The sequence below is a fragment of the Nanorana parkeri genome, unplaced genomic scaffold (assembly GCF_000935625.1).
Source record: "Nanorana parkeri isolate BGI_ZX_2015 unplaced genomic scaffold, ASM93562v1 scaffold545, whole genome shotgun sequence".
Classification (NCBI taxonomy): Eukaryota; Metazoa; Chordata; class Amphibia; order Anura; family Dicroglossidae; genus Nanorana; species Nanorana parkeri.
Window position 1 is genome coordinate 539316 of NW_017306813.1, and position 18896 is coordinate 558211.

At 42.8% G+C, this 18896-nt stretch overlaps 1 protein-coding gene across 1 annotated transcript in view; it reads right to left on the bottom strand.

Moving 5' to 3' along the window:
• LOC108791336 (lactase-phlorizin hydrolase-like) overlaps window positions 1-18896 on the bottom strand; it is a 43388-nt gene continuing 24492 nt past the window's right edge. Inside the window, exons 12-17 of the mRNA XM_018561798.1 lie at window positions 16413-16615; window positions 12408-12517; window positions 7991-8125; window positions 5019-5239; window positions 1363-1588; window positions 1-193 (exon numbers count right to left, since the gene is read on the bottom strand). Coding sequence (XP_018417300.1) covers window positions 1-193; window positions 1363-1588; window positions 5019-5239; window positions 7991-8125; window positions 12408-12517; window positions 16413-16615 — 1088 coding nt within the window. The remainder of the gene's footprint in view (window positions 194-1362; window positions 1589-5018; window positions 5240-7990; window positions 8126-12407; window positions 12518-16412; window positions 16616-18896) is intronic.

Sequence of the window (18896 nt, forward strand, 5' to 3'; positions counted from 1 at the left end):
CTAAAACAATTCAGCCAACTTTAACTTCTTCTTCAGCTTCACGTACATCACTATAAACAGGATAATGACCAAGACGGAGGTGAGCACTAGGGCAAACTCCACATACAAAGCGATCATGGCATCCTCTGTAGAGATGTCCAGTCCCAGGAAACTGACGCTGTCGGATATTGGTGTATCAGGGGTCGCATCTGGCCTAGGTGTTGAGACTGTGGGAGGAAAGCAACAGCTGGGTAATACAAAAATGATCTTAAAGCAGACCCTCACTCAACATTGACACGTGGCATCATTCTAAGGATTCCCCCCTTCGTGTTACATAATACATATTTGAAAGTTTTTTGGGGTGGGGGAGCAAGTACTTTTTCTGCATGTACTTGCTCCCACTTCCTAATTCCTTGCCTAGGGAAGGATAGCTTACTGTCGACCTGCTCCAACCTCCTGGGATGCATATCACACATCCCAGGGGGATTGCCCCTCTGTAGTCCATGTCTCTTGCATGCGCAGTATGGGCCGGCTGTGACTCATCAGGAAGTGAGAGCTGACTCCCAAACAAGAGATAGAAGATCCTCTGAAGAATCAAGTCAACAGCTTCAGTACTTGTAGCTGCTAACTTTAATTTTCGAATAGTCGGGTAAGGTTCTTCTTTATGAAATATGTAGTAGATAAAGCTGGGATTTATTTATCTTCACACCAAAAGTGAACCTCCACTTTATCCATACTGTCCATTTCTTTACATGCCTTCCCTATGTTCCATGCCACTACAGTCTGCCATGGACAGACTGTAGTGGCATGGACCGCAGCCTTGACAAACACCCATTGCTTCCTAGTGTGAGGGAACATGCAACGCTCTCCCTGTCTCCCAACAATGGTCTCCCACTGCAATTAATGGTTGGCCCTCCCAGCCCCTATGTCACTACATGACTCAAAGAGAACCAATGAACACGGTAGGGGGCCAGATCCACGCTACAGTTTCTGAGAATTCACAAGATGATTTCTCTTCAATGGAGCAGCATTTAGCAACATGGGTAGCGGGAGAGGAAAGTATTCACTATCTTCAGGGACCATTTAAGAAGCAATAGAGTCGCTTTATGTCACTTGATTGCTAAACTTTCCATTATAGTTAATGTAACACTATTGTGATATCAGTTGGCATTGTCTTCATGTTCTGTCTATGTAATGCTCAATGATTTAGAATGCTGTAGAACATTGTAAGTTTCTATCATATAGAGAGGCACAGAGCATGTAACTGGAACACTGGCAGTCCAGTAACCAATCAGGACATCAGGATTTGGATGCAGCAAGGGGAAAGCTAAAGGCAATATTCATCTTGTGTATACTTTCTTAGGCTCACCTGTAGGTTCCTGATCCAGCTCTAGACATGGATGATTGCTGTCCGGGTCTGGGAATCCATTACACCTGATGAGTTTTCTGTAATACTTGGTAGACTCTTTCGGGGTGCGCATCAGATTCGCGTCACTGTAATTTGTGTAATAGAAACCGAACCTTTCTACGTAACCTGCCGCCCACTCAAAATTATCCATCAGGCACCATGCGGTATAGCCACGGAGGTCCACCCCATCGTACTTAGCCGCTGTGGAGAAATAAGGATAAGGTCATGTTTTGATCAATGATACGTTTTTGCTATTGGAAGACTTTACTCATTTGCAGCTCTCTTCTGCAGAATTGGCAAAACTTACTGTACACCATATGTGTATTTCTAAAAAAATGGATTTGACAGGCTAACGGCAGAAATGTATTCAGTGATAAAATATACCCACTGAATCGATGGTAGAATCTTTAGGTAGGTCTAGTTGATGCAATGTTACACACATAGGCTTCTTAGTTGCCCTAAAATATACACTCCACTAGGCAGACCTTGGCAGAGTAGGGTGAGTTATAGACTACCGTATACTTACCATAACACCTGTGACTAGGCCAGGGTAGTTAAGTTTTAAGTTACAATTTGGGTTTACATTTTGTCTGAGCGCCTGGACACTTGTAGGTAAATTTGCCATACAAGATAAAAGAAGACCAGTGGTGCTTTCAAAAGGCTCGTGCCCAATTGCTGCTCAGTTGATGAACTCTCAAGTTAAACAGAAGCTCTGAATATAAAGCACGCAGTATGCTGCTTCCTCTAATACCTTGGTTCTCAACTGGTAGGTCGCGACCTTGTGTTCAGTGGGTCACAACCCTGTGTTCAGTGAGTCCCGACCCCGTGTTCAGTGGGCCACGACCCCGTGTTCAGTGGGTCGCAATGTGCCTTCCACTTTTCTAGGTGAGAAGCTCCTCAGCCTCCCCCTAGCGCAGCAATGTCAGTTCTCACGCTGAGCATCCTTTCAGAATTTGCTGCCCGGCGCCGAGTGTCAGCTTGGAGGTGTGGTGGGGGGCTGGAGCTATGGCCGCGAGGGAGCTCCATCCAATACGTGCATTGCTTACAGCTCCCTTGCATGTCCTGTAGAAGTACCTGGACCGGAGTGAAGTCGCATTCTGGCTCTACATGGCACGCAAGGGAGTTGTACAAGCAAAGCATGTATGGATGGAGCCTCGTCACAACACAGCAGCCCAGCACTGGACCCCAGGCTGAGGATCCACTACAGTTCTTGTAAGGTAGGGAGAATGGGTGGATCTTTAAAAAAAAAAAAAAAAAAAGAAACAAAAATTTAACATTTTTTTTGAGTGTGTGTGTGTGAGAATTTCTGTGAGTGTGTCTGTGAGTGTGTCTGTCAGTATTTTTTAGGGCCCGTTCACACTAGTACAGTGCGTACTAGTGTGAATGGCCCTAAAAAATAACCCGATTAACGCACTGTACCAGGCAATCGCACCTACTACACGTTCTAGTGTGGGAGGTGTGTTGCGTTGCCATTCATTTGAATGGCACCCCAAACACACCTCCCACCCGCAGTTCAATCGCCCGCACCGGAATGCATGGTACCGCAATGCCGTGCGTTCCATTGCAGTGCAACTTGGGTCGTCACTTAATGACCAAGAATAAATGTGAGGTAACACAGGTTGAGAACAACTGCTCTAATATATTCTGGTTTTCATGCTTGGTAGTCACTAAAGGAGAAAGCCTGTGTGATAGGATGTCACTGCTTACATGCGTTTGGTGCAATATGATCTCTATTTAACTGCTTTGAGTTCCAGGCGGAATAAATGGGGAACCGAACCAAAATAAATTATATTTCTTTCATGTCCATTAAGGGACACAGGAAGTCATAAACCTTTGGTTTACAATGTCACATACAGGACGATTGAACACTAGCAAACAAAGCCATCCCAGGGTATAACCCCTCCTACTACCAGCATGCCTCAGTTTTTTATTAGTGTCCTAGGAGGATGGGTGTATTTTCTTCTGCACTGCTAAAGACTAACCTGTGTTTATACTAGCATTTTTTTGTTTCCCCATCCAGTCATCCTCAGCCTGGCTTGTGGACCATACCACATCTGGACCCTGCTAGCCTGGGTGTCCCCTGTTAAGTTGTTTGCTCTCCCTAAATGGTTGTTGGCATTGTCACCATTTTGCTGAGAAGGGGTCTGTTCCCTCTGTGGATCCAGCCATATTTTGCCTTCAGCCCAGGTTCTAAGGGACAGTGGCATCTCTGAGGCTGTGATTCATACGATGTTCAAGGCTAGGAAGTCTACTCCTTGTAAGGTTTATCATCGGACGTGGAAGGCTTATTTGATTTGGTGTGAGTCTAGGGGCTTATGTGGAATGAATCCTCTCCTTCCTGCAGTTGAGTGTGGACCAAGGCTAGGAAGTCTACTACTTGTAAGGTTTATCATCGGACGTGGAAGGCTTATTTGACTTTGTGTGAGTCTAGGGGCTTTACCTATGTGGAATGAATCCTCTTCTTCCTGCAGTTGAGTGTGGACCATCGTTTTGCTCACAGAAACATCAAGGTCAGGCCTCTGTTGTCTCAATTTTATTTTAGAGGCTGTTGGCCTCTCACTATTTGATTAAAACCTTTAAGCAGTCAGTCTCCGATGTGGTACCCCCTTCCATTTCCCTGTGACCCCATGGAACCTGAATCTGGTTCCCTGTGCTTCAGAACCCATTACAGATATTCCTCTCTCAACTCGTACCCACGAGGTTGCTTTCCTTGCAGCTATCACCTTCTTGCCTAAGGTAATCTCTGCCTTTAACCTAAACCAGGACATTATTCTCCTGTGTCTTTGTCTGGCTAGGCCCTGTGCTGGCCTACTTTCTTTTTAATTAAATTTTTGTCTGTGTCCGATCCTCCTGTAGGTGGCGGCAAAACCCAATGGTTTATTACTTCCTGTATCCTTCAATGGACTCCAAGAAAATTTGTGGCAAGTATAAAAATCCAATTTTCATTGCCATTGTTCCAATAATTACAGCATTTTAAGGGATCACAGATCTAATAAAAAGGGTGCCATATGGCAAAAATATAACCTGATTTTTTTTGGCAAACATTCTTAGTTGAACCTTTGCTGTGCCCTATGACTGTAGTCTTTGTCTGGGATCTGTAGGGATCTGTCATGCTGCTTGTCTGCCCCCTCTAGGTGTAAGTCTCACTGGCATCTATATGAATCTCTTACCTTCAAACAGATTTGCAGAACATATATACAGTTATGGTCTTTAATTTACGTAGCCCCATCACACACCTCTATAAAATCTCATGCTAAAACTGCATACCTAACCATTGACAGAGCTCCCACTTAAAGAGGAACTAAATTCACCTCGCTCCCTCACTAGAGCCAACGTCTTCTCCCAGGTGCCAGGTCCTCAGCCTTCTTGATTAGCCGGTGGGGCATGAAATAACTCCCACGCTTTTGCATGGGAATTAATTTACCCCGGGATGCCCAGCTCAATGTATATTCTGAAGAAGATTGCAAGCAGGCAGGCAGGCAGGCAAAGTTGTTCTATTGCAGGAGAGACATAGTGTGTCCCTTCTGCATAAAGTGCCTGCCTGCGCGCAATTTAATTTTTTAGGTGTAGTTCAACTGTAACAATGCTCCTTTTAGTGGAGTTCTCCTTTAAACATACTTTACTCATGTACCTTTCAGAGCCGCGTTGACATAGTGCTTGAAGTAGTGATCCCGCCATTTGTCATTTAGGTTCGTCCCACGTTCGGATATTCCGTTCTCGGTCACATAAATAGGGGGGTTGTTGTATTGTTCCTTTATCCAATTCAGAATCCTCCGAAAACCAAAAGGGGTCACTTTGAGCCAAATAGAGCCGGAGCCAATCCAGCTGCGGTCAGCCATAGTCGCCACTCCCCTAGATCAAAACATCTGGATGTTATTCACCTTTTCTACAACAGAACACAATAGTAGGCTACAAATTTCACCCATGGGTCCTTGTTTAAAAACTGAACTCCAGAGAAACCTTGTAAAGGATTTGTATTTCTGGCCATCCAGGTCTGTGATTTGCACAGGTCTGCCACTCAACTTATCTCTGTCTGGCAATGCAGGAGACCTTATTTTTTCCTGCTGCATTTATGTAACAGACTGATGATCTCATTGCTCTTTCACTTTTCTCTCTCCTCCTATTACCATGCTCCCTGTTAGTTTTGTGTTTGTACTGTGTAAAGCCCTTCATGTGCACCTTGCTTTAGAAGCTAGTTATAATTGATGAGTGAAGTTGCCATTTGCCTCCGTAGTTCCCAGTCCTGACACTAGAGGGAGCCGGTCCCCCACTCAGTAACATGTTAGTATATTTTCTAACTTTTCTGCACAGGTGTTTTTTTCTTTGAGGTACAACCCCAATTCCAGAAAAGTTGGGACGCTGTGTAAAATCTACATAAAAACAGATTGCAATGATCTGCAAATCTCATGACCTGTATTTTATTCACAATAGAAAACATATCAAATGTTTAAACTGAGAAATTCTACCATTTTAAGAAAAAGAAATTGATGGCAGCAACAGGTCTCAAAAAAGTTGGGACAGTGCCATGTTTACCATGGTGTAGCATCCCCTCTTCTTTTACCAACACTCTGTAAACGTCTGGGAACTTTTTTTTGGGAGAGGAATTTTGTCCCATTCTTGCCTGATGTAGGATTCTATCTGCTCCACAGTCCTGGGTCTTCTTTGTCGTATTTTGTGTTTCAAGATGCGCCAAATATTTTCAATTGGTGAAATGTCTGGACTGCAGGCAGGCCAGTTGAGCACCAGGACTCTTCTACTATGAAGCCATGCTGTTGTCATAGATGCAATATACGGTTCAGCATTGTCATGATGAAATATAAAAGGCCTTCCCTGGAAAAAGACATTTCCTGGATGGAAACATATGCTGCTCTAAAACCTGGATATATCTTTCAGCATTGATTAAGCCTTTCCAGATGTTCCAGATGTTCCATTCCATACACACTAATGCACTCCCATACCATCAGAGGGGCAGGCTTTTAAAGTAAGCACTGATAAGCCGGAAGGCCTCTCTCCTCTTTAGTCCGGAGGAGACGGCACCCATGGTTGCCAAAAAGAATGTCAAACTTCGATTTGTCTGGCCACACAACAGTCTTCCACTTTGCGACAGACCATTTTATATGAGCTTTGGCCCAGAGAAGACGGTGCCATTTCTGGATCATGTTCACATATGGGTTCTTCTTTGCATGATAGAGCTTTAGCTGGCATTTTTGGATGGCACAATGAACTTTGTCCACAGACAGTGATTTTTGTATGTAGTGCAGAGCCCATGCGGTGATGTCCATCACAGTGTCATGCCTGTTTTTAATGCAGTGCTGTCTGAGGGTCCGTTGAGCATGGGCATCCAATATTGCACTTTGGCCTTGTCCCTTGCGCACAGGGATTTCTCCAGATTCTCTGAATCTTTTGATATTCTGTGCTGTAGATGATATAATTAGTCTTTGCAATTTTACATTGAGGAACATTATTCTGAATTTGTTAGACAATTTTTGATTCGGCTTTTCACAGGTTGGTGAACCTCTGCCCATCCTTACTTCTGAGACACTCTGACTCTCTAAGATGCCCTTCTTAAACCCAATTATGTTACTGACCTGTTGCCAATTTACATAATTAGTTGCAAAATGTTCCTCCTTGTTGGTACCGCTTACTTTGTCAGCTTTTTGTTGCCCTGTCCCAACTTTTTTGACATGTTGCTGCCATCATTTTCAAAAATTACCTTATTTTTTCATAAAATTGTATATTTTCTCAGTTTAAACATTTGATATGTTTTCTATTTTCTATTGTGAATAAAATCTGGGTTTATGAGATTTGCAAATCATTGCATTCTGGTTTTTATGTCGATTTTACAAAGCGTCCCAAGTTTTATGGAATTGGGGTTGTCTAATGCTCTGTGTTAACATGGGGGAAGGTGGAGGGGGCAGAGGACGGGCCACTATGTAATAGGTGGACCTTATATTTTTGTGGAAGGTCTAATTTAAATCTGACAGTTGCTGCTCTGTCTACTGCCTGATCACAAACACACTGCCTCTCATCTCCAGAGAGCGCATAACAGCAAGAAATAACAGTAAATAAGCACAGGGCTCTGTGATTATTTGGTAGTGTTACCCACATTGCAGAAGAGGGGAGACAACGTGTGAAGTCAGGCAGTTGACTCTGACCCACAAGCTGAAGAGTCAGACACAGGGTAAGTAAGTGAAGATAAATGATGACTACACATAAGCTTTTCGTAAGTACACCAACACAGTCTATAGATTCTTGTATAAGAACACCTTGCTATGACCAGTTATCTTAAAAGGGTGTTACTATGGCAATGAGAGTCTTGTCATATTTTTTTAGTGCTGGTCATAAAATGAAAAGAGATAATCTCTCTGTTGTCACAACCTGGGCACATATCCATTTAGTCATATTTTATGTTTAATATTCCACTCTGTAAATGGGTAACCTGCAAACACACCAGCATCACCCACAGCCCAGGTTAAGGGGAAAAAAAACATGTGTAGATAATGATATTGACAATGATTTGAGGGCCATGGTGCTGCGTTTGGAAAAAAAAAAACTGGAGTTTGGAATTAGATATAAGTGAGCCGCCATGTTGATGTCTCTTACCTGTCTGCATCATATGACTGTGTGCTTTGGGGGAAATTGAGGGGAGAAGCCAAGACGGTGGTGTAGTGATTGAAGCCAAAGTAGTCATATGTTCCTTTTATTCTTTTTTTCTCTTCCTCTGTGAATTCAGGAAGCCTGGTAGCAATTTAAAAAAACACATTTTACAACATGGAAGCCCAACCATAGCCCAAACCTTTTTTTAAGATATGGATAGACTGGGAAAGGTTAGAATTAATGTCAGGTTGTTATTGCTATGTCCCCACTTCTTGTATTTATGTCCCTCACTTCTTGTATTTATGCCCCTCACTTCTTGTATTTATGTCCCTCACTTCTTGTATTTATGTTCCTCACTTCTTGCATTTATGTCCCTCACTTCTTGTATTTATGTCCCTCACTTCTTGTATTTATGTCCCTCACTTCTTGTATTTATGTCCCTCACTTCTTGTATTTATGTCCCCACTTCTTGTATTTATGTCCCTCACTTCTTGTATTTATGCCCCTCACTTCTTGTATTTATGTCCCTCACTTGAAGTCTTCTTGTATTTATGTCCCCACTTCTTGTATTTATTTTTACTCTTTACCCCAACCTGTCCGTCTATCTCCCACCTTGACTGCCTATAGGCGTTCCCTAAAGACTCATCTCTTCAGGGAAGCTTATCCCACCTCAACCTAACCACTGAACCATCATGTTCTCAAACAATTCATCCCCACACAGCTACCTCCTCATGTATCACTTGCCCTTCCCTTCGATACTGTAAGCCCTCAGGGGCACGGGCCTCCTTACCATCTTGTCTTGAATTGTATTGTGATTGTAATGTCTTCCTTATATTGCAAAGCGCTGCACAAACTGTTGGCGCAATATAAATCCTGTATAATAATAATGTTACCAGGATATGAAATGAGAGGAACAGGGTTGTCCACAAGGTCAGGAAGACACAGGCAGAAATTAAAAACCCAATAGAGGTTTTACTGTAAGAACTGTGGGCATTTCCCTCTTCTTCCTGTTAGCAGCCCAGGAAATAAAAGGTAGACTCCATACTGAGGACACAGACAGCAAGAACAACCCAACAAAAGTTGTAGCCCTTCCTTCGCTTTGTCCAATACAAAGGAAAAATGTATTTGGGCAGAAAAACATTGGTCTTCTTGAACTTAGGGGGTAAATCCTAAAAATTAATTCAAACTTCTTGTATTTATGTCCCTCACTTCTTGTATTTATGTCCCCACTTCTTGTATTTATGTCCCTCACTTCTTGTATTTATGCCCCTCACTTCTTGTATTTATGTCCCTCACTTGAAGTCTTCTTGTATTTATGTCCCCACTTCTTGTATTTATTTTTACTCTTTACCCCAACCTGTCCGTCTATCTCCCACCTTGACTGCCTATAGGCGTTCCCTAAAGACTCATCTCTTCAGGGAAGCTTATCCCACCTCAACCTAACCACTGAACCATCATGTTCTCAAACAATTCATCCCCACACAGCTACCTCCTCATGTATCACTTGCCCTTCCCTTCGATACTGTAAGCCCTCAGGGGCACGGGCCTCCTTACCATCTTGTCTTGAATTGTATTGTGATTGTAATGTCTTCCTTATATTGCAAAGCGCTGCACAAACTGTTGGCGCAATATAAATCCTGTATAATAATAATGTTACCAGGATATGAAATGAGAGGAACAGGGTTGTCCACAAGGTCAGGAAGACACAGGCAGAAATTAAAAACCCAATAGAGGTTTTACTGTAAGAACTGTGGGCATTTCCCTCTTCTTCCTGTTAGCAGCCCAGGAAATAAAAGGTAGACTCCATACTGAGGACACAGACAGCAAGAACAACCCAACAAAAGTTGTAGCCCTTCCTTCGCTTTGTCCAATACAAAGGAAAAATGTATTTGGGCAGAAAAACATTGGTCTTCTTGAACTTAGGGGGTAAATCCTAAAAATTAATTCACGTGCCTTAACTATCAACAAAAATGTATCTTATTTGTGTTTCACTCGGCTGTAGATCCTCAAATCATCTCTGAATTGGTGCTGACACTGTCCTTCCTTCTGCAGGGGGGCTACTTTTGTTCACCATGGTCCCTGTGTGTGTTGTGAAGTAGTCACCACTCCAAGCTTGCTGGTGGGATGGACTACAATCTCATGTTTAATTTACTGATTTATATTGATCTTGTAGTCAATCATGGGAGCGAGCTTGGAGCGGTGGCTACTTTACAACACACATAGGGACCATGGGGAACAAAAGTAGCCCCCTCCAGAAGGAAGGACAGTGTCAGCACCAATTCAGAGATGATTTGAGGATCTACATACTTGAATGCATTTTTAAGATTTAACTCCTCAGTTCAGTGTCACTTTAAAGTGACCCGACAGTAAAATAAATTTGCACTGAAAGGTCTACCAATCAAGGTAGACCTTTCTTTCAGAGAAACCAACACTTCCAGTCAATGTACCGTCTCTCCTGCTGTTCTCACTGTTCCCTTCTGCTGACCTCCACATCACCAATGTAGTCCAGTATTGATGTGGAGGTCATTGGGAGGAAACACTGAGTGCAGGAGGGGACCAAGGAGATTAGCACTCCTGGAAATGTTGGTTTCTCAGAAGACTTCAGCCAGGGAATTTTCTTGAACACAGTTGAGTTTGGTGGAGCGTGGAGCAAGAGAGGTAAATATTTGCTCTCTTCTTTTACCGGTAGACCTTTGGGGTCATATAATTCTTTTTTTTTTTATATATTTCTTTTTTTTTTACTGACGAGGCTGCTTTGATGACCAGGATATTTTTATTTTTTTTAACAATCAGTCTGTAAACTGCTAAATGACAGCCAAGGTCCTTGACATCAGCTAATATGTAGTTTATTACTGTACATCCTTCTCCAAGAAGCCTGTAAGATCAATGCTAATATTTGCAGAATAAACATGATTTGTGAAGCAAGAATGTTAATTGTATTGGAGCAAATAGTGAAAACTGATGTTATGTCCTGCCCATAAGAGAGAGCAGAGCTCTTCCCTCGGATTGCTGGACCCCTGTCTGCATAGATTGTGTATGTCCTCCCATGTTTTACACTGTGCTCCTGTTCCCAGTTTAATTGGCTTTTGATCAAGAATACTTATTAAGAGACAAAAGAGAGGTTGATATCCTATGGCAGTCTTAGTTATTGTCACGGTCTGGGAGTCGGGGCACTGGTGCACAAAAGCTCCGGGTTTTGTGGAGCAGGTTTACTCAGAAACAAGGGGTCTGTACGTTTTCGGGGGACACACTAGAGGTGCAGCATCTAAGAGGGGCCAGGTCTTCCTCAGCACCTCTAATGGTGAGGATGATTGGCTGCTGGACACCTTCCAGGTTGTGGAAAAAAAGGGAATGTGGGGACTCCCCACACACATCTCCCACTCCAAAGGTCATCATAGCAAGGTGAAGCTTTCAGATGGGAGAAAGGCATGGGCATACCTGATCCATGGGAACTAGACAGAGAGGAACTTTTATGAGTATCTAAAAGTATATTGGCGAGTTTCTCATTCATGAAAAAATAGCCAATCTTTTGCTTGACTTCCAACAGATCTTGGCAGTGTAGAGAGAAATATTACCCTTAGGCAGCCATCCCAGGAGTGGTGGCCAAAGGTCGGCTCTTTACTTGAGTAGGGAGTAGGTGTGCAAGGAGGCACACATATGAAGCTCAGATTCAATTTTGTTCAGAATATAATGTTATATATAATTTCATGGGTTCAAAGGGTCCTCCTTAATCAGAGCTAAGTACCATTGAATGAAGCATGTAATGGACTGATAAAACTGAAGGGATCCTGAGAGGTAATTAGTATGATCACTCCAGATGCCACTCCAATTTGATCAATCCTGTACATGCTTTGTTCAACTGTACTAAGCCTTGATGAAGGGGGACCCTTGTAATCCTCAAAGCAGGTTGGCTTTTCATGATACAAGATTCAGATAATGGAACTTTCTGTCCCGCACACCTAGGTGCTTATTGTTTTATTATTGTCTTTGCTCAACCGGGAAAATTCACCCTCTCTTTTTTGTCCTGGTAACCATTGGCGATGGGACAGGAAGAGTTAGTAAATCCAAATTTTACAGCTGTCACCAGAACAGGGGCAATCTTTCAGTGGGGACACCTGTTTATGGGACAACTATCTAATGGGGAATTTCCTCTTACTTCCTATTTGTGCAGACTGCTGCGGTGATATACAAGTACATAGCTGGAGCTGGAGTTGGGGTGGGTGGGTTAGTGCAGTTTAAATCAAGAGGGCTGGGGAAAGTAGGGGTTAGCGTAATTCAGCTAAACCTGGGGTGTAGTTTCTGTACCACAATGGGACACAGACCTGTTGTACTATACATCTACACAATATACTTTTACATGACAGCTTGTTATTGCAAAAAGCAACGGATGCGACAACGCTCAAGGTTTTGTGAATATTCTCACCGAGATTTCGTCAGGCCTTGCGCTAAGCTCCTCTCTCGCACCCGGGATTTCATTATCTCGTTGTAGTCGCCATTGTTGAATATTGGGTTTGCAAACCATCCTCCATAGAACTAGATGGAAAAAATGGAGGAAATAAATGTTTTCAGTGACATCAGGATCAGCATATGTTCAGTATTCTGTGGTTTTGTGTCAGCTGACCAGTGAATAATGGATAACAACACGGTGTCGTACCCACTCATGTACGTTCCCCTATAAATGTAACAACACCAAATGTAGATCTATTTCTGGAAACACAGTCACAAACCTTCTGTTTTATATAGATGAGATATGATACCAATAAGGTGAAAAGGTACAAATTTTACTGCAGTTCATGTGGGAAGAGGCCATGACTAACATCCGGAAGGATTAAGCTGCTGAACTATTGGTACAGTAATGAGGCCTCATAATCCTATTTCTGTAACAATTTAACTGGATCGGTTGATAATTGATGAGTGTTCATCAAGTTCATACTTAAAGCTGAGGTTTGTTCACCTTATATTTTGCCTTTCTGTGTTTTTCCTTTCCCCCATCATCAACATGATAATTAAATTTTTGAATAAAACCCTTACGTCTTCATTACATTCCTTTATTTTAAATCCAGTGACATCATCACTGGATCCCTGTGCTTCTTTGTGCCATGTGGTACATGCTTCCTTCAATAGTATTAAGCCCTAATGAGGGGGACCCTTTAAATCCCTGAATCTGGCTTTTTATGATACAAGATTCAGATTATGGCACGTTCTGTCTTGCACACCTAGGTTTATATTGCTTTATTATTGTCTTTGTCCCAATTCACCATTTCTATTTGCCCTGGTAGCCATTGTCACTGGGACAGGAAGTGATGGGAAATCCAAAATTGTGCAGCACATACAAAATGCTTTTTATTGTCTATCCATTGGTCATTAAAGTAGAATTGAAGCCAAAACTTTAGCAGGGAAGGTCATAACACATTTTGATTTCCCTTCACTTACTGTCTGAGAGCCACAACAGGAAGTGAGGATAAATCCCTGGTGGTAATCAGGGTCACCGGAAATAGTGTCCCCATTGGGAGATTTTCCATCTAGTCCTGTTTTGGTGACAAACAGCGATAACGGTCAAAAAGAAAGGGTAGATCTCCCTAACGGGGACACAGACAGCAATAAAAACTTGACCGGTGTTCTAATTCCTCTCCACCCTATACCAAAAAAAAAATCTACCAGTCATTTTGGTGTTACCCCCTCTGAAAAGCTGGGCACTCGGTCATAGAACGAGAGCCCAACAGTTGCACGAGAGAGGAGGAGACCCGGCGGCATACATTATCCCGCCGGGTGAATGTCCCCTCCTCTCTTTCCTGTTGTCCATCACCAAGATGGCCGCTGGCAGGTAAGCGAGCATGACGTCATTACGCATGTGCGTGATGAAGTTGTATATGCGCAATGACATCCCAGCAGGGTGTCACTCGGCAGCCGCTTCGGGTGACACCACGCCAGGGGACGCCCCTGCTTTAAGGGCTTCATTTATAGAAGTTTCCTATACTTGCCAGCACCCTCTAAGGGCGCTCGTGGCGTGCGAATGGCATCCTCCTGGCTTTATGCTGGGCAGAACTTTTATAAATGAATCCCCAAGTCCTCTTAAGTTTCTTATAAGGGCATAGCAGCCATGGATTGATTATTGCTTTGTGGTTTGTACCACCATCTGGAATGATGAATCCTCATTATATTGTATATTTTTTTAGCTCGCGCAACCAGACAGTGTGTCACTATACAAGCCAGACCGGTGCCATGCTGACCTGTATAGCCAAGATGCTTGTATAGCCTTGTATAGCCTGGTCTCCCTATTTACCTGTGTCAGCCTTGAAACTATGTTTTTATAAGAACTATGAACTGACAGATGAAGAGAACATATAATTAACTTAATAGTAGTACTTATCACACGCTGAAGTGCAAGGTCCATTGATAACAAATATTGTAGCTCTTATTACACCATGACGGCAGCAGATGACATGGGATGATTGGCTCTGTAGCTCCACAATTGTATGGGGGATCATGCACATAGATACTATAATATATCTGTCAACAGATAACTAGTCAGCAATTTCAGCAGTAGTCATTTTCCAGTCTAACTATACTATATCCTTCATAGTGAAAGCTAAATTGAAGTGTATATTCTTCACAAGAGGATCGCTATACAATTCTCCCTTCATCTACTGCCTATGGCATACCAATCAAATAGCAATTACTGTAGACTGCAAGTTACCATTCATAGTAGTCTAGTGCATTACAGTTAATATATATTAACTGTATGAGTTGCTGGAATTCTGCAAATACAGTACAATAGCTTTACCTTAGACAGATATCCAAGGGTAGGTGTGAAATCCTAGGGGGAGGGATTCATGTTACTATGCATGATGCCTTAAAGTGTATGTGAACCCTAACAATGAACTTCTTTTGATATGCTCCACTTTGGTCTCCTATATAAATCATTGCATGTATTTTGTTATAACTTTGTTATAATCTGAGAGCAAAAAAACCTGCTAATCTTGTCATATATTCAGAGCTGTCCTCTGTCCCCTGCACACTTCCTGTGGTATCTCAGAGAGTCACCTAGTTCTTACCTTGCAATTACAAATCAATTCCTGCCAATGTGTTACAGGTGAAGACAGTGGGATGGATTGAGTAGGTTAGCAAAAGAAAAATGGGCAAGGCTGACACCACTGAGCCCACAAAGCTGCTGTGTGTTGTCAGCCCACAATAGGAAATTAAGACCGTTGGGCTTAATTTGCCTTAAAGCTGAACTCCTGGAATTAAAAAAAAAAAGCTACCTTTGAGGTTTTTGGCTAGTGGTAGAGGAATAAGCTGTAATAACCTATTCTTCACTCTCCTTCTCCATGACAATCCAGATTCTGGGTGCTCCATCACCTTCTTCACATACAATGCAGGGCTCTTAGCCCTACATTGTACTTGATGACATCAGTGTGGGACTACTGGCTGGGTGTACCTTAGAAAATAGGCTTTGGGGGCTGGACGCACACACGGAGTAAGCTTGCTGAAGCAACGTATATGGTAAATATTACACTTTATACCTTTACCCCTAGGCAAAAATTAGCATTTTATACTTACACTGTGTGTGTGTGTGTGTGTGTGTGTATGTGTGTGTATGTGTGTGTATGTGTGTGTGTGTGTGTGTGTGTATGTGTGTGTGTGTGTGTGTGTAGCTTTAACATACACTTTTATAGATAGACCCTCTAAAGTAGGCTTTAACCCATGAAGATTTACCCTATGCCCAAACCATATTTAGTATACATCAGTTAACTTTGCTAAAGCACTTTGACTGACTTGTTTGGTAGCGGTCAGAGAGCTCAGAACAAACAGACACAAAGTTACAAGGTTAATTGACGTTCTGACAGCATGAGAACTGGGAAAAAACATATTTCAGTCACAAATGGGTCAATCACTAAAGGGGCTGATTTATAAACTGTTTGCACAACAAAGAGCTGTGCGAATGAGATGCACAGTGCTATATGACCACTAGATGGAGCCGAGGAGCATAGAAAATTCCTATGCCATACAGCTGCCATACAGTGCTGATAATCTTGTTCGCATGGTGAACAGCTGTGTGAATGGTGTATAAATCAGCCCCTAAGAGTAGCAATAGATAACTGCACATATGGAACAAATAGCTCCTTACGGAGTAAGTGACACAAGTGGCATGTAGGAGCATAAAGTAGCAGAATCACACAAATGAGGATCATTGTGCAATCATTAGCGATTAAGCCCTTTTACATGCTATTGGTGTAATTTACTCCAAAGGGAGCCATTTATTCTATATGTGTATTTGCTCTTACTGATTAATCACTAGCAATTTTAAAAGGGTTATCACATGCAAAGATTATTTAGAAGTGACACAGCCTTCTTCTATAAAAATCGATCCTTCATCCTTTCACCACTCAAAGCTACTGCAATTATGATTTCAGTGTATATCTCATACCGCCATGTATCTGCGCGCTGCCTCCACGTCCTCCTGCTTGTATGGGTTCCTTGGTTCGGCCCAATCGGAGTTGATGGTTATAGAAATTACGCCTCCTTGTCTCGCCCTGTACGTAGAGTTGTAGAGGTGCCAGGCCTCGGCGTGAGCCTTGATGAGGTTATGTCCAACAGTGTATGGTGCTTGTCCAGGCCTTGTATTGACTCCTTAAAGGCATTAAAAATATTTATACAATGTGTAGCAAAATCCAAAACCAGAAATGTAATATGTTCATGTTTCTATTCCTTATTATTTTTTTGGGATTTTTCCTTTATTTTCACTTGGTGCACACTTCCTAGCCTAGAGTGACAACGCTCCCTTACTGTACTGAATCTATGGAGGAACAGCAGTGTCACCCTAAGCTACTCTTCATCCTTGGACTACAAACACATCCCCCTCTCCTCATCTCCAGTAAATAGGGGGCAGTGGAGTTTGTAGTTTACAGAAGACCGCTTGGAAGGAAGGAGCGGCGGCACCAGGCCGGGTGCCACCCGGTGAGGCTGATGGGTGTCACTCACTGTGCACGTCGTTACGTATACATGTGACGTCATTATGCATGCATGTAATGACATCATGTGCGCTTCACTGCCAGTGGAAATCTTGGTGATGGACGCCGTCACAGAGAGGAGGGGACAGTCATCTTTCGGGATACGGTATGCCGCCGAGTTCCCTCCTCTCTCGTTCAGTTGTCAGGCTTTTGGCACATGACCAGTGTCTGGTTTTTCAGAAGAGGTGATACCAAAATCACTGTCAGTCAGTGACACCCGTCTGATGGTGTCACCTGTTCACCATCACTTCCTGCACCCCCATTGTGAGGCCACTGGAAGGACATTGAACATTGAAACATTGAAATTTCCGTTCAGTTTACAGGAAGTTATAAGGACACTGGATTTGGACAGGATCAACAGGTATTTTTCTGCACTTACAGAAAATACACTTAGCCTGTAAAAAAGGAAATCTAACGCAGCCACCAGATTTAAGGAATGGCAAGCTCCAACATATTTTTTTTTTTCTCTTGGGTTTAGATATACTTTAAAGTAGGAGGAAGGGCTACACAATCACCCACCTTTGAAATGCAGCCTCCCCATTGTTCTGATACTCCCTGAATACATTTTCTTATAAATCATAATCAATACCTTTTTTTTTTTCTATGTGATCACATGACCGCACATCTCCATTTGTATACCCTTTCACTGTGGATGCCCCCCGGCCGACAGTGCCTTAGATCTATGAATGCCATAAGGTGATACCACCGAATCCTAGCAGCCTTGGGAACGCCATGAGCCCGCCTCAGCTCCATAAAACACTCTAAATAAACATATGGTTGCACCTCTGATACCATCACTCATTGTAGAATTTTACTTAATCAGTATGAGTCCATATTGCAATCCCCATCTAAGCACCAACCCTTTAAAGCGTTTCACCCGTAAGGGCTTTATTTCTACAATTAAGCCTTTACAGGTAAAATGCGTTAGCGGGATGTTACCAACACTGAGCGTAAAACTTTATTTCATCAATACAAGTCCATGTTAGAATCTCTACTTAAGCACCTCCCCTCTAATGAACTTCACCTGTAGAGGCTTAATCGTAGAGATTACCCAAGGCAGGTGCTTAGGCGGAAATTGTAACATGGGCTCATATTGAATAAATACATTTTTACGCTTAGTGGCGGTACCGTCCCACTTACGCATTTAATCCATAAGGGCTTAATATCTATGATGAAACATGTTAGAGGGGCAGTGCTTTGGCTGGGATTGCAACAGGGATTTGTATGGATGAAATAAAGTTTTAAGCTGCATATGGTACCGGAAGTGCAACTGTTTGAAGATTTTGATAAATCTGTTGCTTGGCAAACGTTATTAGTGGATGCAATGACTGCAACTTTATTGATAAATGTCTCCTAATCACGTTATCGCATGTGTATTTTATGGGCACCTGAACTCAAAAAGTGAAGGTTTGCTATGTTTTAGGGAAATGTTACTTGAACCTAAGCAGTGCCCAGAAAGATTAATATTTTCCCTTGAATTCTTCTTTCTGGTATGTGTGTGTGTCTTTCTACAACCTCATAACTGTATTTCTGCAGTGTGAGATCTAAGGCACTGCTGCCCTTGATTACTAGTCTCATGAGATTTGGTGGTGTCACAACTGTTTCTGCTTCATTCCTGCGGAGAGTCTGTGCTTCCCCCTCTCTTCTTCTGCTGCTGCTTGAATTTACCACACCAATTATCATACTGCAACCATTAGGGGCTGGTCTGACATGATGAAACAAGGCTCTCCCTCTACCAAGATGGCTGCCACCACACAGAGACATAGTGCAGTAAAAGTCATGGTAGGTCAGTAATGGGGTAAAGATCAGTGACGTGCGTTACCTTCGGTGCTGGGTGAGGCATTCCCCCAACCCCATCCCAGCCCCCCCCCCCCCCCGCAAACCAAAACCCCCCCCCCCGG